This window comes from Symphodus melops (assembly GCF_947650265.1).
Source record: "Symphodus melops genome assembly, chromosome: 3".
Lineage (NCBI taxonomy): Eukaryota > Metazoa > Chordata > Actinopteri > Labriformes > Labridae > Symphodus > Symphodus melops.
The window spans coordinates 3148566-3176081 of record NC_136693.1 but is presented as its reverse complement, the minus strand read 5'-3'; the positions used below and the strand labels follow the sequence as shown (position 1 = coordinate 3176081).

General features: G+C 42.7%; 2 protein-coding genes and 1 long non-coding RNA gene across 3 annotated transcripts in view; all 3 read right to left on the bottom strand.

Annotated features, from left to right (window-relative positions):
* prmt3 (protein arginine methyltransferase 3) overlaps window positions 1–16342 on the bottom strand; it is a 43836-nt gene extending 27494 nt beyond the window's left edge. Inside the window, 11 exon segments of the mRNA XM_079339390.1 lie at window positions 6111–6210; window positions 10229–10278; window positions 10280–10351; window positions 11725–11790; window positions 13710–13851; window positions 14364–14529; window positions 14943–15048; window positions 15204–15253; window positions 15342–15424; window positions 15907–16039; window positions 16236–16342. Coding sequence (XP_079195516.1) covers window positions 6111–6210; window positions 10229–10278; window positions 10280–10351; window positions 11725–11790; window positions 13710–13851; window positions 14364–14529; window positions 14943–15048; window positions 15204–15253; window positions 15342–15424; window positions 15907–16039; window positions 16236–16323 — 1056 coding nt within the window. The 5' untranslated portion in view covers window positions 16324–16342.
* A 2181-nt stretch (window positions 16343–18523) lies between these two features.
* On the bottom strand, window positions 18524–20597 carry LOC306821848. Its single transcript, XR_013778834.1, has 3 exons — window positions 20492–20597; window positions 20327–20388; window positions 18524–20214 (listed from the first exon to the last, which is right to left on the bottom strand). It is a non-coding gene; the product is annotated as an uncharacterized lncRNA (long non-coding RNA).
* Window positions 20598–21705: 1108 nt separating this feature from the next.
* On the bottom strand, window positions 21706–25629 carry htatip2 (HIV-1 Tat interactive protein 2). Its single transcript, XM_079340290.1, has 7 exons — window positions 25230–25629; window positions 24657–24846; window positions 24443–24550; window positions 23738–23875; window positions 23546–23607; window positions 22637–22874; window positions 21706–22310 (listed from the first exon to the last, which is right to left on the bottom strand). The coding sequence occupies exons 1-6, from the start codon at window positions 25343–25345 to the stop codon at window positions 22658–22660; spliced, it is 831 nt and encodes a 276-aa protein (XP_079196416.1). The 5' UTR covers window positions 25346–25629; the 3' UTR covers window positions 21706–22310; window positions 22637–22657.
* Window positions 25630–27516: the final 1887 nt, after the last annotated feature.

The window sequence follows — 27516 nt, the reverse complement described above, 5'->3', positions numbered from 1 at the left end:
TAACAACTGTGTTACTTCTGTCACAGATTTTCAGCTTTTTCTAGAAGTTGTCACTTCCCTCTAACTCAACACACACACACACACACACACACACTGTAAGTCGATGTATTCCTTATAAGACCTAAAGATACATTGAGTAACTCTAAAAATCGGTCTGTAGGTTCTGGAAGCTGAGTGGGAGAAAAACATTTCTGCGTTACGATATGCAGATTTTCATGTGAAACAACCCTCGGGAGGATTGGCGTCCGTCAGAAAAAGGGACCACACGAGGCGTTTTGGTTCAAAATCTGCATCAGCAGTTTACACACTCCTCCGCCCTCCTCTCTCTTTCTGCATTCTCCATACGTCTCCCTCAATTACTGCAGATCATCATCACCTCCGCTCCCAGGAGAGGCCCAGGCAAAATAAAGGGGAAGATGGTGTGTGTGTGTGTGTGTGTGTGTGTGTGTGTGTGTGTGTGTGTGTGTGTGTGTGTGTGTGTGTGTGTGTGTGTGTGTGTGTGTGTGTGTGTGTGTGTGTGTGTGTGTGTGTGTGTGTGTGTGTGTGTGTGTGTGTGTGTGTGTGTGTACACTTCCACGCTTCACTGAGTACTCCAGGCAGCAGCACCTTTACATCAACAAGCCTACTCTAAGAACAGATCATATATAAATTAGCATAAATATATCATACACATTCCTGTAATGGATTCTGGCTGTGTTGAAGCTCGGCCTGTTTATTGTGTATGTTCCAGTATCAGCCCTATTTACATTTACATGCATGCCAATAAGAGATGGACGATAGTAACAGCAGCGTCATTTGCAAAACAGCTACAAGGTTATTAGAAGCACGAGTGGCTCTTTGGAAATCAGTGATAAGGACATGGTGTTTTAGAAGAGGTTATTACATTTGTACAGTATCATACTCAATGGAGGATGTCAATTATTCTAAGACATGACAGAAAGGGATTGTGGGTCGGGGCGCAGATGGCTGAGGGGTTATGTGCGTGTGGAGGCCGAGGTTCTCCAGGCCGGCAGACCAGGTTCAGGTCTGACCTGCGGTTCCTTTCACGCATGTCATTCCCCACTCTCTCTATCAAATGGAGACTGAAGGCCCCAACATAAAAAAAATAAATAAAAATAAAAAAGAATATGGGTTATAACTTCGAGATAATAATTTTACATAATACATAATTTTACATTCAGCGTGTTTTAGACAAAAGCCGACATGCATTGGTCACTTCAAACTGCAGTGACATCACGCAGGAAATTATGTTTGGCATTAGTTTGAAATCGCAAAATCATTTTCAGACAGCAGCCTTCTGAAAACCTTCAAACAGTCAAAGCAAAGAAAAGGATCCAGCTGAAAATGAAGTTAATCAGCTGATGTATCAGTTATCAGGGATTTATCATTATCTCTGTCAAAAAGCCTGAAAATGTTTCCATCGACCGCATGCTGAAAAATCTTAACCCTGACGTTTTTCCACAAATGTCTTCAAACATAAAACAGCTCAGTGCTGCTCACATCTTTGAACATTCACGTTGATTCTGTGATGGTGTGCACGTCGCATATCAGCGTCCCACAAAGGCATCGAATCACATCCACTCAATACCACTGACTTTAATGCGACATGGTCGTGTTCAGTTTGAACATGTTCGTTTCTAAACAGCTTCAGATCGTCATCGACCTTATTAAAAGAAAACAATTATAGTGCATGAGCTCGTGCACGACACAGTCCACGGCTAATGACAGCAAGGCTGAGGTCAGTTATGGATGGTTGAAGGTGCACAGTCAGCACTATTTAAATATATATATATATATATATATATATATATATATTACTGAGCACAACTTCATCAATTATGAGGATGTTTCATAGACATTTTGACTGGTTTGTTTGAACTAAGGCTAAGTCTTTATTTTCTTCATCTTGGAGGTCGGCAGCTTCGTCATAAAACAGCGTTTGCCTTTGAAGTATAAAAAGAACGTACAGCTGCTCATTCACACAGCCTATAAAACTCGTCTTTGTCGGGGTACTTGTCCAAGCATTCAAAGGCCTTTATCAAATGTATCATTCAGAGGGAACGAGGAGGCCATTTTTTCTCCACAGAAAAACATTAGAGCAACGCAGGGTTATGGGTTTGACTTTATGAGGATGTCTGTTTGAGGGATACAGCCGTCAGGTTCTTGTTCTGCATGCAACATTTATACAACTCAGTGAACAGTGTCCCTCTTTCTCCGGATGTTTGCCCAGATGAAAGAAATGCAGCACTGGCTTTTAGATGCATTCACTCTACAGTTTATTGAATTGCTTTATGAGTCTTTACATCCCCCCCCCCCGCCTGCTTGGAGTGAACGGCTGCCTACATGGACTTACGTCTCCGCTTCAGTGAAGACGAAGAGGAAGAAAATGGGCTGGCCTAAAAGAGGAGTGTTGGTGAAGTTGGAATAGAAAACAGACGAGTGGCTTTGGCCTGTGACGGCTCATATCATGATTTGATCTGTGATAAATACTTCACTCTCCACTGAGAGGAAACAAGTTCTGATGCTCAAAGGAGTCCAATCTGGATGTTAATAAATGAACAGACGTCTGCATCTTAAAACACGAGGAAACTAGACACGAAAGCAAATCATTAAAAACTGACAGTGAAGGATTTTGAAGGTGCAAAATTGAACAAAAGCTGTGATTGGAGTTATTTAATGTAAAGTAACTAGATATAAATCAGCTGTGGGGTTGACTTTCTACAGCTACTGGTGTCGATCAAGGGAAGACAGAAAGTGTTGATGATCAAACATGAGAGAAAAAAATCACCAAAGGGAAAAGTTATTTCAAACATTGTATTGGCCCGCAGGTTCTCAAGCAGTGCATCTCCATTTAAAAAATTTACATCAAACTCTCCATATTTATATCAATCTACAATTGTAATGGAAGGTATTGTTCCATCTCTCGTAACCTGCATCACGTTCATTTACTATATAATTTATAGGGAAAAAAAACTGGAAATAATGAAGTAATAATAATATATAATAATGTGTTGGGATATGAAATCTTTTTGGATGACTTGAAAATAGTTGAGGTTAACGAACATGACTGAATGACACCACAAAAACAAGGTCAAATATCACCCAGTGGAATCATTCCAACATGCTTCCTGTTTTACTGTGTGTTGGCTGAACACTACTTCCTGAAGGTCTTTTGGAAGTAAGAAGAACCAATAAATCCTCATTAGAGCATGGACACACCTGTAGCTCTGTGTGTGTATGTGTGTGTGTGTGTGTGTGTGTGTGTGTGTGTGTGTGTGTGTGTGTGTGTGTGTGTGTGTGTGTGTGTTTGTTTGTTTGTGTGTATGTGTGACTGACAGTCAGTCAGGCTGAAGGACAGGATGAGTGATGAGTAGCACACTCCTTCCGGGCAGCTGAGTCTCCGAGCACTGATAATGAGGCTAAAGAGGAAGAGTTGCCATTAATCGACTTAACACCCCCCCCCCCCCCCCCCACACACACACACACACACACGCATGCACGCACACAAACACGCACCATGATTCAGGACTTTGTTTGAGTCAGGGTTCTCATTTTGTAGTCAAACTATCAGGTGAGCAGAGAGAAAGTGTTCACGGGCTGAGCACACTCTCTGATGCTGGCGGCTCATTGGACAATCTGGGAGTGTTTCTCCAAGGTTAGTCACCACATACCTGGACACCGGCCTTTGCCTCTGAACACAAACTATTAACAAAACAGAAGTATGACATGGGATCAGCATCCACAATGAAGGCCTACGGATGTTTTCAACTGTGTCATCAGTTTGACTGATCTAATCAGGAACTGTGAGGGCAACTTCACACAGAGACCAAAAACATCGCACTGGATGCAGGATAGATTTTTTTATGTCTAATATACTTTTATAGATTAAACAAGCAGAAATGGGAAAGAGTTACTATGGCGACTACAGAGAGAGGTTCAGGTTTACACTGTTACTCAGAGACATGCTACATACCGCTAGGCAGGAAGCGTGCCAGAGCTGTTAGGGGTTGAGTGTCTTGAAAAAGTGCTCAAATTTCCCTTGGGATCAATAAAGTATCTATCTATCTATCTATCTATCTATCTATCTATCTATCTATCCATCCATCCATCCATCCATCCATCCATCCATCCATCCATCCATCCATCCATCCATCGCTCTCTCTATCTGTCTATCTATCCACTCAGAAAGTGACCTGGCACCGGTGGCACAGGCGGGACTGGAACCGGTGACCCTCTGTTTCCAAACCCAAGCCCTCACCAAGTCGTCCAGGACTTTAATATCTCTCCGAGAGCATAAAAAGTATTTGTATCTGAAAGAGTCGTGGATGTGTGGGGGAGTTTTGGTTTTTTAAAAGCATTCCTCTGTCATCTCGAATGTCCATATTTGTATGTCTGTGCCATTAAACACCATGTAGCTAGAAGACCCGTCCCGTGATGGATCTCAGAGTGATAATCTTTATTTAGCCTCTGGGATACTGAGCCCCCCCCCCCACCTCCCACCCCCTCAGCCCCTTATCTGCTCTGTTTGTTTTCCCGTGTGCTGAGAGAGAAACGATCAATGTCGTGAGTTATGAAATGACAGTGGTGCTGCTGAAGGCAGTCTCTCAAACTCTGCCATAGCAGACAGACTTTCATTTGGCCCCCTTCTACCTCCTCCTCCACCGAAACAGCCCATCCATCACTCATCTCTGTCTGTTAGCCCTGTACCAACAACCCTCACATCAGGACTTCACTGACACAGCCCTTTGTTTCTCTTCCATTACAGCCCTGATTGACAGCTCCGTCACTTATCACTTCAGGATCAAACTTACAAAGTCCTCTCTACTGGTGGATTAATGGATTAGCAGGTTTAAGTAACGCTACCGATCCTGAACGATGGTCAATTAAACACCGGCAGGAAGACGGTGAAGAGAGCGAGTGAGGGGGATGACTGCACACTCAGACTTCATCTGGTGTTTCTCGAAATCTGAGGGAGCTGTTGTGAGAGCGCAGCAGGATATAACCAGGAGAATTCAGCGTGTGTGAGCGAGTGGGAGGGGTTTGTTCGTTTATTCTTTTGACGCCGTGACTCGCCTCAGGAGGGCCCCGAGATCGTTTTTCTTTTCGATCTTAAAAACTGAAACTAAATTCCTCAAGATGTAAAAGGTCAAATGTTTTCACTTAAAACCAGGGGGATTCAAGGTATCTGAGGGGAGAAATAAAAGTAAAATATTACAGGCTACAGTGACGACTTTCCAGAATGTCTCTCAGATAAGAGGCTGTAAGAAGAAGCCATTAAAGTTTAATACAGTCTACAGTCATTTACACTGGGCAGAAAGTCTCCTCCTCTGACAACTGTCATTTCTCCGTTTTATTCGGGCAGTTTGAAGGGGAAGATTTGGAGGTCCTGGCCACTGTGAGAAATGTCTGCCGTTGCTGCCGTGATGAGAAGTGACTGGAGAATTCTTAGATTTATTAGCGCTCCGTGAGCTGGTGTCATCAGAGATTACGCCCCCTATCCTTCACCGTTCCACCGGCACGTCAACCATCGAATTTCAATTTCCCTGCCGAGAGGATGGGAAGGCTCTGGCTGGCGACCCCTGCTCATGACCCTGGGGTTTGACGATGGATAGGGAGGGGGGGGGGACAGATACGGGATGCTCATGAATTAGGGATGACTTCAGCGGTGTGTTCAACTTTGGCCGTCCTGCCTGTATCGCCACAGAGAATCTCCCTGATAAATGGGCATCAAGGGGAAGGAAGACTGCTCTTCCTGGTTAGATATTCAGAGAGACTCATGGTCGAGTTTGGCCCTGTTCAAGCCATGTTTAAAACATGCACCTTGGATTCAGCACACCCATTGGCTGTTTAAGGACCAATCTAAGTTTACACTGTTTTAGGTACACTATAAATGCATGTGCAAGCACTTCAGGAGTTCTACTATTGGTTGGAAGACATTACTCAAATACAAGGTCATGTAAGATGACTCAATGTTTTTAATGGGACGTGCAAATCCAGACAGGTTACGCTGATATTTAAATATCATGTTCCAGTGTTGGAAGTCCAGACTAAGCGTCTGCACTGCTTCATTCCAACGATTTAATAAGTGCAGAAGGTAAACATGCACTCACCATCCACTCTGAGATGATTATGTCCACCTTCTCCACAGGGAGTTTGATGTCTTCTATCCGGCCTTTTATCAGGGTGATCTTCTCCTCCAGTTGGTTGGACCTGTTGGAAACATGAAAGAGTCAGAGGAGATGAACACACAGGTCATGTCCAGCAGACTCAGCGCCCCCTTCAGGCCGACTCTCTCTGCTGGAGAAGAGTCGGCCTTGTGGTTTTGCAGTAGGAATCATGAGGCATACTACAAACACTCAACTTTTAATGAAGTTCTGTCATAATTACAAGACGAGGAATCCATTTGTTTTGTACTGTCATCAACTTTTAGGTGCATAGAGCGACTTTGTCTGCAATATTTGCCGACTTTGACGTTCAGCAGAAAGAGAGCAACATCATGAGCGCTGATATTGCTATTCAGTCTTCACTGAGGTCCTCTGCTGATTCAAGTCTTTGAAGAAATGCATATTGTTTCGCTGCTAAATGCTGTGTGCTGTTTTTTATGCTGGGCAGGGAGCATACGACTATGATACTGTCATCTAAAAACAGGAAGTCTGCAGGTGATGAAAAATATATTACTAATTATATTATTATATATTATATTTGTCATTCTGCAAATAAACAAATTCCCTATTTGAAAACACCTGCAGGTTCTGTCCTGCATGTGGATCAGAAGAGCTCCTGGGAAATGTGTGACTGAAACAGATCTAAGAGGAACCAGCGTATTACAGGTGGGAAGTTAAAAAAAAGTTAAAAATAAATAAATGAATAAACCCAGGTCGATTAACCGTTAATATGCCTGGTTGTGATGACAAGGTAAAACTCATGTGGGACACGCTGGAGGATCATTACCTTATAGTCACATTAGTCATGATTACAGGAGGCAGCCTGGTGTGTTCAGGCCCGACGCACAGCGCGTAGGAACATGTGTTCCTTTTACGACAGGTTTCCATTTTTGTCCTTTTTTATATATTTTTTTTTTTTTTTTGGACCAAAGTCAGAAAAGTTTAGTCAACAGAGAGAGCTAACCTTCAAAATAAAAACGCTGCAGAGCTCAGCGAGACGTTGCAGGTTCAACAGTAGAGAGGATGAAATGAGTTATAAGAACATCTGTCACACTATACGGACCACATTTAAAAAACGGTTTTCGAGTTATACTGATTTTGAAAACCGGAAAACATTTCTATATCCGTCCATGTTTTCGTCCTGACGTGTAAATATGAAGCACGTTCTGTCTTCTGCAGGCGTGTGAAAGTGGGCAGACTGCAGAGGTGTCAGGCTCAGGTAAGGACTGTACGATCGGTGCTGCTGCTGTTTAAATGATCCCTCCTTTCAGACCGGCCGGTCCGGGTATCAATCTCTGTGAATATTCCATTATCGTGACAGCTAATGTTACCGAGGACAGGACAATTACTCACAGCGGCCCAGAGTGCATTCCTGTGGCAGCGATCCTTATCTTGAACTGTCTCTACCCTCTCTGCTGCCGTGCTGCCGCTGCTATCACCTCCTCCCAGAATCCAACACCACCCCCCCCCCCCCACACACACACAAAACCCCTCTTACCCACCTCCCCCACCTTTCACACAAGGGAAACACTGTAATCTCATTATTGGGGTAATTTAGAGGACAATGTCAGGACTCTAGGGAGAGAGAGTCAGTATCTGTGTGTGCTTCTGTGTGTGTACTTGTGAGAGGAGAGAGAGAGAGAGAGAGAGAGAGAGAGAGAGAGAGAGAGAGAGAGAGAGAGAGAGAGAGAGAGAGAGAGAGAGAGAGAGAGAGAGAGGGAGGTTGAACATTCATGTCAACCAGTATTGCTAAATAACTGTAAATAACTGTTTCTCTGTCTTTAATAATGAATTGTAAATTGTTTTTTCACATCAGTTTCAGACTATTCTGCAGCAAGGCTCAATGAGCTGAAGCAGCAGGATATTATCAGGAGAATTCACCTCCAGCCAATAAGAGGGGGGGGGAGTGATCTTTATATACTGTGTCTGGAGTCAGTGTGTAGAGTGTCTGTACGCGACCGCTAAGATCTCTCATGTAGTCAAACAGCTGCATTATGTTTTCTGTTCGTCCGCCTGTTGGTCTCGGCTCTCTCTGGACGTTGTGGTTCTGTTGAACTACACGTAGCATCGATATAAAGACAAATGTTCTCATTAGAGCCTCGCACCCCTTCCTCCCGTCTGAGAGGAACAAGCTGTGAGGAGGTCATGTGAACAGCCAGGTCAGGAGAACCTCTGTGTGTGTGTGTGTGTGTGTGTGTGAGAAGAGAGAGAGTGAGTGAGTGAGTGAGTGAGTGAGTGAGTGAGTGAGTGAGTGAGTGAGTGAGTGAGTGAGTGAGTGAGTGAGGTGAGTGAGTGAGTGAGTGAGAGAGAGAGAGAGAGAGAGAGAGAGAGAGAGAGAGAGAGAGAGAGAGAGAGAGAGAGAGAGAGAGAGAGAGAGAGAGAGGCGAGAGAGAGAGAGAGAGAGAGAGAGTGTGTGTGTGTGTGTGTGTGTGTGTGTGTGTGTGTGTGTGTGTGTGTGTGTGTTAATGTTAGATTTTAAACCTACCCAGTGGACATTGTCTGGTTCACCTGCTGATCAGCAGCCTTTTCATGAAAGTTAATGTTGGCATTTATTATTTGTCATGTCTCCAATCTACAACTTGACTCCACGTGGTGATTCGGGGGTTTCAGGTTTTCTTGTGTAATTTCACACTCGTAAGTTTGCATAACCGTTCAAACTGTCTAATTATCTTTTCCTTTCATCGCTTTGTTGTCACAGTCCAACGCGCCCTATTGGACAATCCATCAATTTCAGCCATTTAAAAGAAAAAAACCTATTTGGACATCATCCATAAGTAAGTGAGTGTGAAGGAAGGAAAGAAGTCTCATCCAGCTTCTCATTTAAAGTTTGGCGACGGAGGGGAAACAGGAGATGGATGCTGCTGCTTAACCGACAGGAGCCGCCTTTAATTACAATCGTGATATTAAACATCACGAGGAGGTGATGGACGCACAAAGGCCAGCTGCACAGAGCCACACACACACGCACACAGAGGAATCCCAACCAAAGCAAACGATTGATTCAAAGCGACCCGGGAGCTTCGTCAGAGTGTGTGTAACAGTGTAGGATCAGGAGAGGGGCTGTTACACATCTTTCTTTGGTTGAATCTTCTGCGATGCAGCCTGCATGCCAACACACTCCGACAGCGAGTCAGTGGGCTGTAAAATTAAACGTTCTCCTCCTTCAGCAAACCCTGATGTTTTGCTTATACGACACTATCTTACATAACTGTAATAACGACAGTCCATTATGGCCCCTAACTCAAAAATGCATTTTAGAGGTAGGGGGTGTGATGGAGGAAGTGGTCACAGGTAGACGAAGGGACAGCAGAAGGTAAATGACTGCACTGTGGGAGAAACAGCTTCTTCAGAGCTGGAAACACACACAAACTGAAATTGGACAGAGGAGTGTATTAAAAACAGCAGCGGGGGGTCATCTACATGTTTGAGAGAGTGTGTGTGTGTGTGTGTGTGTTGTGTGTGTGTGTGTGTGTGTGTGACTTCAGGCCTCGGACTGAGGCGAGTGCAGCGGAGGAGAGGCGAGGGGTGAATGAGTCACACTGCAGGAGTAAAAGTATGTGCGTTTATGGCCTCAGCGCTGACAGCAGCTCTATTGAAGTCAACCAGCTGCAACAAATAAAAAGGTTGCTAGAGGTCACACAGACCTCGAGTCCCAGAATCCTCTGCTGCACGATAAGTGAAGACGGCCTGCGGTCTCCTCTCTCTCTCTCGACTGGTCAAACTCGTGATGGGAGTCTTTTAATGTCTCACGATTAGATTTCAAATCTTGGCGACGGGATTTGATTTTAAATCTATCATTTACTCAAACTGATTCCTGCTTATTTCAGCATTTACTACAAGTCTGCTATGAACTATAAAACTTGAAATTATCTGAGATTAAACGTCAAAATGTTATGTTCGAGATGATGAAGATTTCACATTTTTATCAGCTGGTTACAAAAACACAGAGGAAACCCAAAAACAAAGATTTGTGCTTCACTTCAGTGTGTGGCTTTAAGCTAGCTCACTTAGTATTTATCATAAAGTTGCCGGTGAAACGATGACATGACCGGCATGCAACTTACCTGACTATGTCCATGGCCTGATAGATGATCTCTGATTGGTCCACTGCGAAAGACCTTCTTGGCCCCAGATCTGGCGGCAAACATGGACAATATGCACGTTCCACAGCCAACATCGAGCACCACCTGCAGAGGAGGGTGTGTGTGTGTGTGTGTGTGTGTGTGTGTGTGTGTGTGTGTGTGTGTTTTAAGAAAAGGGAAAGAGGGGTAAACTCATTCTCAGCCCACACAGCTCTCAGTTATGCAGTTCTAATACATTTAGTCTTGTAAGGGCTCTTCCATAGTTTGACAGTTTTCATGCATTAAAGTGTTAAAGCTTTCTTCAGCTCCGTGACTCCACAACCTTTCAGAGATACACTTTCTGTGAATGCTGCAGTTTTCACACCAACTCTTTCTTGGCTTTGCTCTCTTATCTTTAAGATTCTTAACTTTAAAAAAATAATGTTTGATTCATAATCAGTGGATAAAGAGCATCTCAACGATATGTGGGGAGAAATAACTCTGACGAAGCCTCGAGTATTTGGCTGTACATTACTTTGAAGGATGGTACGAACTCCAACTTGCCTGAGACCTCCAGCTGCTTCCTTCTCAGAAACAGTTAAGCCTTTCAAATGGATGTTTTTTTGGCCCCGCTGGGCTTCCTCCAGTCCTCATCATCTTTACTGATTTAAGTTCTTCTAGATCCTCGGGACACTCGGGAAACTTTTCCACTCGAGCTTTTGTTGCTGTCGACTGCGTTTTTAATCACCTCTATTTCAGGTTCCCATAGGTTGGAGTTAATTTGTTCATCTGCGCCCCCGACTGGTGTTAAATGAGCGTGGCACAGCTGCAATGACTATACGCCCCGCTATATGGAACACTGTTTATGTGCCTCTCTATTTAAGGCCACTTGAACGTCTTTGTGAGTATCCCGCTGCCTTTATGGGTTCACAGAGGGTCGCCCAACACGCTGCTGACTCAACACAACACACTGCTCCGTGCTCCCGTCTCAATCTTTACCCTCCCATCTTAACAGAACTGAAACAACAATATCCGCTTTGTTCTCCATCCACTGCTCCCTGTAGAAGGTGACACCTCCCCTCTCTGCTGATTGTTTCGCCCTGACAGGGATAACGTACGTTCCCATCAACGCAGCCTGCCTCCCTCCTCTGCAGCCTCATCCCAGCGTTAACCAGCAGCCGTCCGTATAATGGATGGTCATGATACAGGCCGCTGCTTCCTGCAACTAAAGGCAATGGATAGGAAAAGGGTGGTGTGTGTGTGTGGGGGGGGGGGGGTTTGGTTGGTGGATTGCATGTGTCTCTTATCGGCACCCAGCAGCCGACATTCCAGGTGCTAATAAAGTCGCGCTGTGTTTTAAATCACACGCCATCGCCTTAGTGATGCGTTTCCTGCTAAATGCAACACACCTATTTCTCATAATGGGCTCGGGTTCTCCTGCACAGGCTGCGTACACACGTCCATGCACGGGTCTGTTTGCACGCAGTCAGCCGGCTCACCTTGTCTTTGAACACTTCAGGGTTGCTGTACATGAAGTCACGGTAGCTCTCTGTGCGCACTTTGTCCTGCAGAGAGGAAAAAAAAAAATTCACATATGTGTCTGACACAAGAGATCATAACTGAACATGACCATGTGAATGAAGACTAGTTCAATGTGCTGCATGGTGTCTTTGTGTTATGGACGGGAAGGTTTATGACCTTTGGCAGAACATCACTGTCCCACAAGTTCTACGAGTGTGTTTGGCCTCTAATGCTGTTATGGGACTTTGAAGCTTGCACTAAAAATTCTCCCTCTTGCATGAAAACACACTTTAAAGCACAACATATGAGGCGTTGATTCAAAAACAGCAGGTCGAGAAAGAGTGTAGGGAATTATGGCAACAATTTGGATTAAATGTGTGCTGGAAATTCAGCCAAGACGCTAAGAGGTAACCTAATGGGGTTTTTTTCTAGAAGAGGTCAAGTCAGGATTCACAAGAGCCCCGCTTCCACCGAGTGGTCCGGTACAGATCAGTCCAGTTTGGTTCAGTAAAGACTGATCCTCTTTGCCTTTACACAGCCAACCATGCCATATATGGTATACGGTCAAATTCGGATCAGATGTGTGCTGGAAATTCAGCTAGAGGTGGGTAAGGGTTTTTTGAGAAGAGGTGAAGTCAGGATTCACTAATGAACCTGTCAATCAATTCGGCCCACATCCGCTCCTTTCTGTAGAGAAAGCCACAGAGTCTGCTGCGATGACAGTAACTCCAGTGAATGAGAGTAAGATAATACTCAACACAACACTCATATTTACACAAAACAAAGATTTCTAATAAGTCTGTAGTAATGTGAATATAAAGACCACAGAGAGTCACTGGCACACATCAAGAAGCTCTGATATTAGAATATAAGAAACACAAGCTGTAGGGGACTATCCAATGTCCACATTACTGCATCATACTTTTAGACCACTGCATAGGCTTTTGAATCACACGCATGCAGAGACAACCGGCTGCGTTGTGAAAATAAATGTCTGAGTGTTGAAGCTTCACAAGAGGATGTGAAGGGCAACAGCTTACTACTGAGGCAACTCGTACCTCCGGGAAAAAAACCAATCTGAGAGGCAAAAAAGGAAAAGGGTTTTTTTGTTTGGATGTTTTTTTTTTTTAAAGACTAAAACTACAAGTCAGTTTCAACTACAAGTTTAAATTTCAAAAGAAGTGATGTACACCTGACCATACACCCCACACACACACACAGTGCATCATACGTCTGACGCTGACCTGTATAAAAGTTACCGTCTTTGTACTGCAAAGCCCCTCGTCACGTGTTCTCGGCCCCTCCAGAGACTCTGATGGAGTTTACAGCCTGACGCACACACACGACGCAAAACTTCACAGTGCCAACCTCCAATCAGGACGGCCGGCAGGAATCTATCTAAGCACTGCGGAAAGTAGAACAGGAAGGGAGGAGACAAAGCTGACCCCCCCCCCCCCCCCCCCCCCCACACACACACACACACACACACACACACACACACACACACACACACACACACACACACACACACACACACACACACACACACACACACACACACACACACACACACACACACACACACACACACACACACACACACACACACACACACACACAGCTCTTTGGGCTTGCTGACACTTTGATGTTTCAGAGCTGGAGGAGTGTAAAAATTAATTTCCACGTTTGGAGCACGCTGCTGTCTCACATGAGCGCTCGGCGCTTATTGCTGATTTGACACTTTAGAGAAAATGTCTTGTCGTCGGCTCAGTGTGTGCACAGAGACCATCACTTTCATTTACGTGCTACAGCGAAATCTTTCAGCCACGACTTGCGCTGATGAACTGGTTTTTGCTTTGCTGTGACACCGACGCCCCCGCAGGAATGACTCATGAGACTCTGATGACACCTGCATGTTGTGTGTGTGTGTGTGTGTGTGTGTGTGTGCGTGTAATTCTCGGACCTTCAGCATCTCCTCGTGGATGCTGTAATGCCCGTAGGAGCTGAAGTAGGCCTCGTCTTCGTCCTCTCGGAGCTCGGCCACGCTGCCCAGCTTGCTGGACTTGCTGCTCTCTGCGTTCAGCACCAAACCCTGAGCCAGCAGCCTGAGAGAACAACGAGGAGAGCTCCATTCAACTTCTAATATTAGAACATGGGACGAAGGCAGCAACCAGAAAACACAAAGCACACACAACCTTCATGCAGGACGAAGCAGTAAATGGAGTAGATGGGAGGCATTCATCTTTCTAACACTCTGCCAACACTCCCCCCCCCCCCTTCTCTTTCTGTAATTTTCCTTTATTGCCCCCCCTCCTTCTCCTTCCTTCCACCCCTCCTCACTTTAACCTCCATGCTGCAGTGGAATTTTCCCTTCCCTCTTTTATCTTTCCCCTTCCTCCAAACTTCTTCCACGAGGTACTCGAGTAGTTCGTGTGTCTGCAATCCAGTGTTCACTGTGTCCCCCTGCTGGCTGCAGGAGGACGGTGCAGGACTAAACTCACACTTCAAGCTTTCATGAACGTCAGAAGACAAACGGATGGATCGAAGAAAGACATGACATGAACAGCGCTACCTTGTTATTAAAAGACAAAAAAAAAAGCATGAGCGTGTGACTGACTTGAGTTTGTGCAGGTCATCCATGGCTCGGGCCAGCGCCTCCTCCGACTGACGAGCTCTCTCCTCGGCGGCCTGCGCCCTCTGCAGCACTGCATTATGGGACTCTGCCCCAGACGACGGGCATGTAGACAGGACCGACCCCCCAAAACTACAGAGCTCCTCAGGGTCTGATAGAAACACAGGAAAAAGGGGATGATCTGTTACTGACACAGATTCAAATACAACACAATCATTCATGCGTTGTGTCTTTGGTCACTCATCTTCTTTATTCATTTCACATGATGTCAAAGGAATAAAAAAAAAAATGGAGCTGAGTTAGTGATAAACATCAACAAGGATTTCTTTTTCGAGCGGTCATACGCAGAGTGCGTGCAGAGTCACGATGTGATTAAACTTCTCAGAGAAGACGCAAAGAGACGCATCTCTCCTGACAGGACGATGCTGCTAAATATCCGGCTGGGCACTTCATGACACAACATCACTCTCAGGGTTTAACTTCCTGCTGTCACTCAAACTTTAGGCCGGTTTTCTATGATAAAAACCTCCATCAGTGCTTTCAGGTGGCGAAGTGTTGCTGTACCTGTCTGCAGCAGGAGGTCATCCTGTAGGACAGGTCGCAGGAAGTCTTCACTCTCCCAGGGTAAGGGAGCGTCCGGTAGACCCGCTAGACTGGATCCATCACATTTCTGGAAAACACAGATTTGATCCATAAAAAATTCAAACATATTGTATTTCCCCTCTTTTAAAGTTGAGCTACAATATGTCACAACTGATAGGATATGACAAACTAGAGTGAATGTTGTACAGGTTTGAATCTCGTCCCACAGTCGAGCGTACTTACTGTGGATCGTACGAAGTTGATCATCTTGATGTAACCGTAGTCGTCTAAATCTGATGAGGAAAAAAAACAAAGACACATTTGAAGAGCTATGTTCACGTTCTTCACAAATACGTCCAAAGATCATCGTCGTGCACTTACTGTGTCGTCTGATCACTTCTACGAGGTCGACTCGGTGCTCAGCGGTGCAGTGCTGCAGGGTGGCAGGCACAGAGCTCAGCAACCTGAAAGAACGCCCCGATTAAATTCGTTCAATAGGAGGGCGGAAAAATGTTCACATTTTGATCTTTCAAAAACTAATAAAACGTTACCTGGATCAGGAATAAACTTTAGATGTTTCACCTTTATAAAACACGTGAAGATAAAACTTCGTGTGAAATATCAAATCCTTTTATTACTCTTCTCTATTACTACTCTGTGGTATTCGATTCAGGGAGTTCGAGCCCCAGCTCCTGCAGTCACATGTAAATGTGTGTAAACGTGTGAGAGGAGATTAATTAATACTGATGGCACACACCACACTAAGAGTGTGAATGTGTATGTGTAACCTGCGGCCACTGAGCTGAAAGAGTTTTTATTTATTAACCTCATACCTGAGAATCAAAATGGATCTGGTTTTCATTCATAAATATCTAGTTTAAGGTAAATTGTGAAACACACACACACACACACACACACACACACACACACACACACACACACACACCTGTCGCAGAACAAACAGGTAACAGGCTGACTGTCTCCGTCCTCCTCCTCCTCCATCCACTGTTCTTCTTCATCCTCATCATCACCGCCGTCGTCAGAAAGCTCGGGCATCTCCTCTGCGGCTTCATCAAAGCCTGTCAACGTTAAACCTCAGTATGACTGCCTGTAAAGAGCCTCACAGTTTGGTCAACCTTTTCTCACACAGCGTGTAACTTTACTTAACATTTCAGTCAACACTCACAAACTAAATATTTACTCCACTCACTGGTACAAGCAGAAAGCGCAACAGTCACCGTTTTGGGGTTAAAATGTGCTATTTAGCAAACTCACGTGCGTCTGTGTTTTCTGCCATGATGCCGCTTTGCTTACGGTAGACTTCCTGGTGACGTATGATGACGTAAAGAACGCCGGGCAACATTTGCAGATGCAGTTCCAAATGACCGCCGCAAGATGGCACCAAAGTGCTTTAAAAAAAAAAAAAAAAAACAGTACAAGAGGTTTTAATATAAGTGGCTGTCTAAGGTCATTGTTTTATTTTTAATTGTGGTTCTTGTTTTGCTTCTCTGCCAAAAAATTTTTTTAAGATCTTAATGAAAATTTGTCAAAAACATCACTTTTTTTTCTTATTTTCTACACAAAAGAAAGTGTTTCCAACAAGTTTGAAATATATTCACAAATAACAGAGTTTACAGGGTCTGTCTAGCTAATCATTTTAAATAGCAAGTCTTTCATTTTGTGCAATAGCTATGTTATGGGGGAAGTAAATACAGTGTTGCATTTTTGACCAGATTGGTTTCACCATGAATATTAAAAGGATTTTGGAGTAAGTAAGCTTCGTATTGATTTACAAGCCTATCGTGTATGTCTGAACGAGGGCTTCTGAAAAGCACCTTCCAGACAATATGCATTTAATACGCATTGTCCCTGTAAAATACAACATATTAATACCATAAAGAAATATCAATATTACTATACATTATAATTACCACTTTGAAACGTTGCAGATCTCTTGGTAGCCTGCACATTTTTAAAGTATTGTAGCAGTTTTGCATCCAAAGTCTTCTAAAGGCAGGAATTAAAACTTCCTTTCACATCTTTATAGCAGCAAGTAACCAGATTGAATGCAAAACCAGTTTGTAAGCACAGTTTTGTTTTGTGAAGTAATAGCAGTTTAGCCCAATGAAGTTTTAACCACAGATATACATGTACCTGTTTTAACCACAGATATACATGGACCTGTTTTAACCATAGATATATATGGACCTGTTTTAACCATAGATATATACCTGTAGTTTTAACCAGCTGGTGTGCGTGGAAAGACAAAGGCCGGGTGGAACTCAATCGGCTGTAAGTTAATGCTGTTGATTTAATCAATGTACAAAGTAAAAACCCATCCACGGTCATTTTTCTATGATTAAGCTTTGTAGTTATCGTTATGGACAGACATGAGCCGAAAACCCCGGTTATGCATGCTCTCTATATTATCTGCGTGTTGATGCTTGTCGGATTGTAAAGAATGTATCGCAGGAGAGGAAATTCAGACCGGAAGTATTTTATTGTTGGCAGAAAGTGTTTTTATCATCGCCACGTGACAAGCCAGTGGCGGTAGATAAAACCATGGAGCGACCATAAACTGTTGGAATCTGCATCCATATTAAAGTGCATAATTGCCATTTTACTGAGAAAGTGCCAACAGGACAGGTTGGTTTACTATAATTGTATACTGGAAAGAGTAAGTAAGAGATTAAAGCAGACCCAGCTGCAGTAGGCCATTTCTTAGGAATAAAACATTTCATTTTACCTCAAAGATTTTTGATCAATTTCAGCAAAGCCAGTAGAAACAAAAATCTTGCCAACATTTTTTTTTCTTTTTTATTAAAAAGTCACACATGGGGTTGAGTTTACAACAGTAGGTATTGCATTAAACAACAAAAGGTTACCTTTAGCAGCACCAGCAACATTGATGTGCTACTAAAGCAGAACTTGAAAGTTTAGTTTGAACTCGAGACTGATCAGTTTCTGAATGATTTTTCTTCTGGTTGCTGCTTTGGAGGAGAGGCAGTGTGACACGTCTTCTCTTCAAAAGGAAGGTCCTACTATTGCTTAACTTAGTCCTCCTCAAGGTTCGAGGCCAGAAGTTCCAGCTGTGCATCTTCCATCTCCGTCTGCATTAGTGGGTCAGGTGTGGTTTGCAACTCTTCAGTGGTTGAAGGAACAGCTGTTGAATTCAAAGCTATTGCGCTCAAACTTAGGGAAAGGGTCATCTCTGCAGATGCCCGAGTGGTGGCTTTTCGACTCTTTGGTGACTGAGTATAAGCAAGTAAATCATCCACCATTAAATTCAAATCTGTGGTCTTCAAACTTGGGGAAAGGGTCGTCTCCGCAGATGCCCAAGTGGTGGCTTTTTGACTCTTTGGCGACTGAGTATAAGCAAGTAAATCATCCACCGTTAAATTCAAATCTGTGGTCTTCAAACTTGGGGAAAGGGTCGTCTCCGCAGATGCCCAAGTGGTGGCTTTTTGACTCTTTGGTGACTGAGTATAAGCAGGTAACTCATCCGCCATTAAATTCATATCTGTGGTCTTCAAACTTGGGGAAAGAGTCTTCCGAGTGGTGTCTTGACTTTGTGGTGACCAAGTATGATCAGGTAAATCATCCACTGAATTAAAATCTGTCGCGTTCAAACTTGGGGAAAGGGTCGTCTCCACAGACGTCTGTCTGGCGTCTTTTTGACTTTGTGGTGACCAAGTATGAGCAGGTACATCATCCACTGAATTAAAATCTGTCGCGTTCAAACTTGGGGAAAGGGTCGTCTCCACAGACGTCTGTGTGGTGTCTTTTTGACTTTGTGGTGACCAAGTATAAGCAAGTAAATCATCCACCGTTAAATTCAAATCTGTGGTCTTCAAACTTGGGGAAAGGGTCGTCTCCGCAGATGCCCAAGTGGTGGCTTTTTGACTCTTTGGTGACTGAGTATAAGCAGGTAACTCATCCGCCATTAAATTCATATCTGTGGTCTTCAAACTTGGGGAAAGAGTCTTCCGAGTGGTGTCTTGACTTTGTGGTGACCAAGTATGATCAGGTAAATCATCCACTGAATTAAAATCTGTCGCGTTCAAACTTGGGGAAAGGGTCGTCTCCACAGACGTCTGTCTGGCGTCTTTTTGACTTTGTGGTGACCAAGTATGAGCAGGTACATCATCCACTGAATTAAAATCTGTCGCGTTCAAACTTGGGGAAAGGGTCGTCTCCACAGACGTCTGTGTGGTGTCTTTTTGACTTTGTGGTGACCAAGTATGAGCAGGTAGATCATCCACTGAATTAAAATCTGTCGCGTTCAAACTTGGGGAAAGGGTCGTCTCCACAGACGTCTGTGTGGTGTCTTTTTGACTTTGTGGTGAAGGAGTATGAGTGGGGAAATCATGTTTAACAGGAAGTCTTTGGAAAGGTTTGAACTTGCCATGGACAGTGCTTTCGCCTCTGTTTGCTGTAAAAAGCATGTTGCCTTGTGGTCTCTCTCGTGATGCTACAGCCCCAAAACTTGCTAAGTCAGATCTGTAACTGTTGCGATTCCATTGAGGAGATGCATAACCGGTGTACAAGAACTTACTGCTTAAAACAGAGCGATCTGGGAGCTGTGGTTTTTCAGAACCAGACTTGAGACGTCGATTATGGGCGTATCCTCTCACTTTAGGCATCACATCAATGTGCTTTAGTAACCATGTTGGATAAGCTGTGCGTTTGTCACCTTGCAACACGTCCATTCCAAAAGTCTTTGGTATAACATAAGCAGGTTGATTACCACTTTTAGCCATAGATGCAACATGATTTTTCATTGGGTTGAAGGGACCTTTGTTGGTTCTGTAAGGGTTAAGTTTACTCGCGTGAGACTTAAGCTTCAGAATTACCTGAATAGTTGGATTTTCTTCACTACTTAACATGTCTTTTCTCTTCTTGGAATCAGGACCTATGGGAGTCCCGTCAACCGGAACAGGTGAAAAATCTCCTGGAAGCTTGGCTCTGGCATTAGAGACATCTGGTGGAACGTAAAAGTAGTTTGTTTGAACCCTCTTGGCATCAGGAAGTGGTAATGTCATGCGTTCTGGTTCTGGATAAGAATGAGGCATCTGTATCACAGATGATTTAGAGTCTTGGATTTTGTCTTCTTGAGGACGGTAAATGATGCCACTCGGTGCTCGATCAGCTGGAGATATTTTGCGTACAGGTTCTTCACTCCAATTTTTGTTGACTCTTTTGTCATTGTGGACACCAATAAATGTCTGCCCCGCCTTAACACTGAGGACATGACCTATAGAAAACAAAAGACAGAAACTCTGTAAAATCGCTTTCTATACAACAGGCAGCTAAACTTCAGTCAAATTAAAAATTAATGACAATGAAAATGTCTATCAATCAACTACCTCTCTGGGTATTCCAGCAATTTACATCACCAACAACAAGCCAGAAACAAAGGACAAGCACCCTACAAGGTAAATAGAAACACATTTAGAGCCACAGTTTCCAACCTTTGATTAAATTAATGTAAATAGCTGCAGTCCAATATAAAACTTAACAAGGTCATTTACCTGAACCAGTCCATCGTGATCTTCCTCTGCGACTGACACCTTTGGAACTTCTATCACAGGCTCTGCCCAGACCTCTATTTAAAAACTGAGATCAACTCAGCTGTTCCTTGTTTTGGACTAATTGTTGCATGACCATGATGGTAGCAACTCCCAATGCTGCATTCAAGTGCTGCTCAGGTGGTCCAAGTTTCTGAGTTGGGAAGGCGTTTTTTTCCAACTTCAATGTGTTCAAGTGCATAAGAAGGAATGTAAGGACAGCAGAAAACGTTGTTTATGCTATTAATAAGATCTGTGGAGTGATTATATATGTGATGACAATCCTGACGTCTCGTCATCAAGTATGGCACCTCGTTCTTTTCTGAGCTGTTTGGATTTGAGCAGATGTTTATACGCATTTCAACTCATTTTTCCAACATGTCCAGCGCCACATGAATGCACCATAAGAAGAATTGACTATGTTCTTCCCTAAACAATAAAACAATGTCAGTTAGAGGTCAATTCTCCTACGGTGATTTGTTATGAACATCTGCTATCACAAAGGTCCATCATCTATTTGAGAAGTAAAAACATTGCCACAGTGTCTTGATGAGGCCTTCTATGCAAAAACATTGAACTTCCCTTGTTATACAGCATTAAACTAAACAGCTTCATAAATGTATTTAATCTGATAATGTTTGAACAGCTTAAACATTGACATATGACTGTAAGACTCTGGTCTGGTCTTTGGTAACCTCTAGCAATCTGTCAGACAGGCCTGACAGTGAAGGCAGCGCAGTCTTGATTCTTTTTTGGAGCAATGTGTGTAAACTATATCAGTCACAAGAGGGCGCTGCTGCATTAAGAAAATCAAGTCAGTTTATTTCACATTCCAAGTGCTTTCCATGGAGAAATGAAGTACATCACAGCAACAAGAATCCAGAGAACATAAATATTCAGTTATAGAAGCAGAAAAAAGACAGTCTTGTACATTTGAATTTGGCATGAATGCATTTGGTTGTTATTGTTTCTGTGGTGATTTCCATGATGCTCTGGATATTTGACATGGCTAACATAATCTTAGGACAGTATTTCAGCTTGCTTTAAGAACATGTTTGGTCTTTGACAAATCAAAAAATACCACCAAAATAGGCTCAGCAGTTTTTAAAATTCATTATCACAGAACAACAAAGGTGCTGTAGACCATTTTCTATGTAGCTTTAAAAACATATAATTAAAACATTGTCAGCAGTGTTTATTTCTTTAACTCTGTAAATTACAGTCATTTGTATGTTTTATGAATGGCATCAAGTCTGCTTGGTCAGATAGGGTGTGACTGGAAATGAACAAACAAGTTTTTTTTTTTGCAAAATGCTGTATCATAGCACAGTTTGTTTTAACTGTTTTAAAAACCACATTGCAGATTTTGTAAAGCACTTATTGACACAAGATATCACAGATATTGACACATACTTCTTTTTCCAAACACAGTTAAACATTTTTTTTTTTATAGAAGCATAGAAATATAACATATTTGAGTCTAGTATAGATTCAATGGAAGCGTTTCTGTTAAGGCAGTTCAGTGCAATGTTTCAGAGCACACATGGCGACACAAGTTCCCTGAAAAAATAACCACTCCATTCAAAAACCAGAGAAACTAAACTGGAACACAGAATAAATATGCAAACTTTAACAGATTAAAAACAGCTCAGTTCTTAACACTCTTTGATTTTCAGGCTGTTTCAGAAGTCCTGAATAAATTAACGTAAAATGAGCCTGAGTATTTGAATTATGATGGCGAGATTTGGGTTGGCAGAGTCGTCTCTGTATCTGATGAAATGACCTGAAATGAAAAGACATACTGTTAAATTGAAAGACGGTTAAAACAGAACGGCATTCAGAAATGCGATTTCTGAATGCCGATTTAAAAGATTTTAAAGTCCAAAGAATGAATCTGATTTAGCACCCAAAAAAAATGAAACTTAAAAAAAGTGACACCATGAAGTTTTTGTCTTTGAGTAACCTCGGAGTGGAGGGATCATTTCATTGGAAAACTTTGAGCCTGACAGACGAGGATGTTAAAACGTTTTAGAAAATAAATATGCTTGTTGGTTATTAATATTCTGTTGGTGGGTAATCCGTGCAAATGCATTAAAGTGTTTGTCTCACCTCGGTGTATCTCACTCTCTCTTATTTCTCTGCACTCTTTCCCACAGCCGTGATGTCTTTGTGCTCCAGGATCTCCGCCCTCTGCTCAGGTTGAAGCAGAGTGTTTGACACCATTGCTTTCGCCACCACTTGGATTGGGATGGCCATGGATGTGGAGCACACAGACGTGAAGCCGCTCAACAGTTTCCTGGCCAGCCACTCGGCAGGCCGGCTCTCCTGCCTGTCAACCAACAAAACCCTGTTGGAGAAAAGCACAAAGGTATCAACAGTATGAAGCATGTATAGGCTCGCAACAGATCATTAGAAATCCACCTTCCGCCTTATAAACAGATCTGATCAGTATTTTCCTTTTGCACTGAAGAAATTCACAACACTGTTGACTCTTAATGTGTCTGACCAGATTTCGTTGGTTGAGTACAACTAGCATGTTGTATCATGTAAAAATCTCATGTAGGATGTAAACCACAGCAGGGTCCACCCAGTCTGAGACTGAGACAAGGCCGAGTAAAAATGCTTTTAACCCTGTGACAAGATCAAGACCATCAAAAAGCCTTCCAGATGAAAGTGTCTTTTTCTTTCTTTTTTTTTAACTAAACCTTTCAAGTGGAATACTGAAAAAGACAAATACAAGGAAATAGTTTGGACACATCCTTTGTAAAGTCACTTTCTGGAAACATCCAGAGTTTTTTCAGGAGTTTTCTGCATGTATAAAGGCCCTTTAATAAACTTACTGCAGTTCAGTACAAGAGGAGGCTTATTGTCAGGCATGTCTGAAGAAATATTTAGTGTTACCACATTGACGGGATATAACTCAGCAAAGGGTGAGCATGATTCATTTAGTGTCTCATAGAAACTGTGTTGAATGTGAAACAAACGGAGGAGGAGGAGGAGGAAAACGGGATAACTCACCCTGGTCGATAAACGGAATATCGGTCAAAACCCAGCGCCTCAATTTCTGCTTCCACTTGACCCTGAAGGGAAAGAATCAGTTTCATGTTTATCTTTCAGTGACTGTCCATGTTGTCATTAAATACATTACACAAAAGTGAGGTAAACTGAGGAGTCTAGTATGTCATACAATAGATAAAATATGTAGAATACCTTGACTTTAAGGTAGAGGAAGCTGCTTTTTTTATCGGCTCCTCTGGACGACTGAAGGTGGAACTGAGAGCAGCCTCCTGCCTTCGCGAGCTCTGCTGATTTCAGAGTGTAGTCGTGATCCACTCGGATAAATCCTTCCTGAAAAGAGGAAAGAGTCAACATGAACGTGGTCAAGATCAACATGTTTAGTTTCCTCATGACAGCAAAGAATCAACATTCTTACAATTCTAGAAAAAGACCATCTACAATGTAATTCCAAACTGATCTCGTGATCATTTTGTACAAAAACACAAAAGGTGATGAGAGATTTTTGAGAAAGAACCCCTTCATTATGAGTCTACTCGTCATACTTGACAGAGCTCAGATGGACAAGCTTCTGTGTAAATTGCTATTTCTGAAAAAATCTCACCATTTCTATCCAGTCAGTTTCTGCTTCTAACTGGCCTCCATCTAAAAGCTTTCACAACATCGTTGGGATAAGATCATAGTTGCACATAAATCGGCTAAACTGAATATTTCAGACCGGCTCAACGGGACGTGTGAGGAGTCAACATGATAAAGAAAGTGCTGAGTCATTGCTACATTGTTTAACTCCATCTAATCCAAACTGATATTTTATACTTTGTAGTTTTAGTAGAGTTCACAACAGTGAAATCTTAATACATACGCCATAAAAAAAAAATCCCATTCTAAATTTGATCTTACTGTTCCTGATTTTGCCTTGGTCGTTCCGATACAGCAGTAGCCAACATCATGGCCTTGAAAGGCGGCAGCATAATCATCAAGCTTCTCAAAGTCCACCACCTCCTGTACCTGGAAAGACAAACAACAAAAACAAAAACACACACAGTTAGTATGAAGTCAAATGTCACTGTAGCTCCAATAAACCCCCAGGTAAATCGAGCGTAACCCCTCTCACTAGTTGTTCATTGGCTTTTCCCTCAAAGGTGAGCTGCCTCCTTCCGATGAGAGTGATCTTAGAGAAGAGGTTTCTCTCCAGCAGCTCTTGAACCAGCACCTTTCCAGTTTCCCCAGAGGCGCCGAGGATGAAGCAGCTTTTATTCTGCTGCCTGAAGTTTTCCTCCAAAGTCTTTAAGTCCTCAGCCATGCTGTGTGCAAAAACAAACGCTGTCTGTAGCCCAGGGAATACTAACATCTGACAGTGCAGACCATACATACAATTATAAACCAGGCTGTGATTAGCTGGTTTAAACCATAGACTGTAAAAATAAAAAACAGTTTTCACATGTTTAGCAAACGTGTAATGGCAATAACATAAACAATATTATATTTAGTGAGTGTCATTGCTGTTTATATTGTTTATATTTGCTTCCCTACAAAGCATACACCGATGGTACAAAGATGTAGGATCATAACAGCGAACATTACATGACAATGATTAATATATTCTCGCATTTAGCTTCGTCACATGTGTTGACAAGACAGCAGTCAAATGCATGTGTATGTGCCGACCACGTACGTGAGCACGTACCTGATGTATTTAACCGTCTCCGGGTCGTCGAAATATGTCAAAACGGCAGCAATTACAGCAATGAGGACAGTAAAGAAGCCTGTCAGTTTTCCAAGGGTGTTGCACAGCTGTTTCATAACAGGAATCGACAGCAGAAACGACTCAGTGCTAACTTGGTGGGACACTTCCTGGTTACTCGTCTCTATGGACAGCGCTCGCTTCCGGTTTCGCTGACAGGGATGGACCAATTACCAGCGACCTTTTCCTTGGCAGCATTTAGCTTGGTAGAGGAAATAGTTTAAGGCAAAACGGGTTTTTTTATGCTTAAATATGTTTGATATGGTTTGTGGTTGTAATGGCAGCAGCATGGACACGTCGCGTTAAGATTTCCCCGAGCCTTCTTCTCATCCTCTGCTCCCACCAACAGCGCTCACATTTATTGCGCATGCGCAGTTGATATTTCAAACCCCATGAGATAATCCGTGCAATTTTCAGGATTAACCTGAACAACAAAATTAAGGTTCATCTGTTCAATTGAAATGCTTGTTTTGAGTCACCATGTAGTGATCTGTTGATATAGCTTAAACGTTTTTTTTTGTTTTGTTTTTTTTTACTAATATTTTCGACGTATATCTATTAACAATCTGTATTTGAGCCTGCCAGGAAGGACACACAAAAAACATACATTAAAATGTTTCTAGAGTCTTATGTATTTATTTATTGTCACAGTCTTCGTCTGATATAAAATACTCATTCACTGAATTAATACAGGCAGCTTTTACTAGCATAGAGAAGTTTTAGGAATACTTCGTTACCTGCAAAAAGTCTGGTATAAATCTAACTTATTATTCATTGTTGTTTTTGTTGTTGCTCTCTGTTGTCTCGATTCTGCATCTCCCTCTATGCCACTTCCCAAGCCCAACACGGTTTCAGCAAATGGCTGTTTGATATGAGTCTGGTTTTGCTCGAGGTTTCTGCCTCTCAAAGGAAGTGTATTTCATGCCACAGTAACTTTGCCAAATGTTGCTTAGTGCTGTGCTCATGAGCAGTCTTTTACTTGATTGTTGGTGAAGTGTCATAAGTGAGGTGTCATAAGTGAAGTGATAACATGTGTTTTGAATTGGTAAACAAAGATTGATTAATCGTTACGGTAAGAAAAATACATTGAAAATACAGAAAGTTAAGATGCTAATTATGCAGATTGGCCATATAGTGCTGTATATCATATCCATTTATCATAAAAAAAGAATTTGAATCATCACAAATGGCGTCATACGGTAGCTGTACTAGCAACAGAACAAAAACTGGAGCTGTAAATGAATGGATTCCAGTCCTGACTTCAAACAAGAAAACAAATCATGGATACTGGCCACTTTAAAGACTCTATCCTCCAATTAAAGGTCTGTTCTCTGCTTTTAAAATACCTTATTTGCCTCTGACAACCTACAGGTTGACCGACAAACATTGTATACATTTCTGTTAAATCAGATGAAAGAGATTCATCCTGATATTTGATTTTGCCCATTTGGCTTTCAAATGAAAAACATGGTCTCTGAGTAATGAGAAGAAAAGGTGCGGCTTCTTCTGACTGACAAAAGGCACAGTATACAAGTCATACTTAAGTTTCATTTAGGAAAAAGTGGACCTTGTCTGTCCCAATAAGTTTAATAGTTTTCCAGGATGGCAGAACTTGTATAATTTGCTCAGAAAAGAAAAATGTCTTTGCCTTTTGTCAGACCTTCAGGGGGTTTCATTAGCCAAAACCTCCACACAAAGAAAGCAAGTCCAGTCACATGCAATGAATTCATCAACACCCCATGTTTTTAACACCCTGCCACTTCGAACACAAGGCATCGACCCAATTTAATAGAATATGATGGAGCCAGGGATGATCCTGTAAAGATGTCAGCAGTAAGAGACAGAAAGAAAAGAAGCCGAGGTGGACAGAAGAGGCCTTAAACTGGCACTCTGCTGAAATGAAATGTCGCCTCTTTGTTCCTTAGCCGCGGGTGCTAATTGGGCCAAACTGTGGGGAGGAAAGCTGCTGCTGGGCTCCTGTCTGTCGCACCTGTTGAGTCATTGTCTCTCACATTGATCAGACAGGAAGTTGGAGTAAGAAGGCTTATGCCTCCGTGGGTGCGTGGCAGAAACGTGGTTCAATTTGCTTTCAGAGCTCCGCTGCTGGAGGTGGAAATACCAATGGTGGTCAATGGGATTTTCCATTGATTAGCTCGCACTAAAGGACGTATGGATCATAAAGACTGGGTTTGTTCACCTACTTTAAGCCTCAGTCACAGCTTCCCCAGTG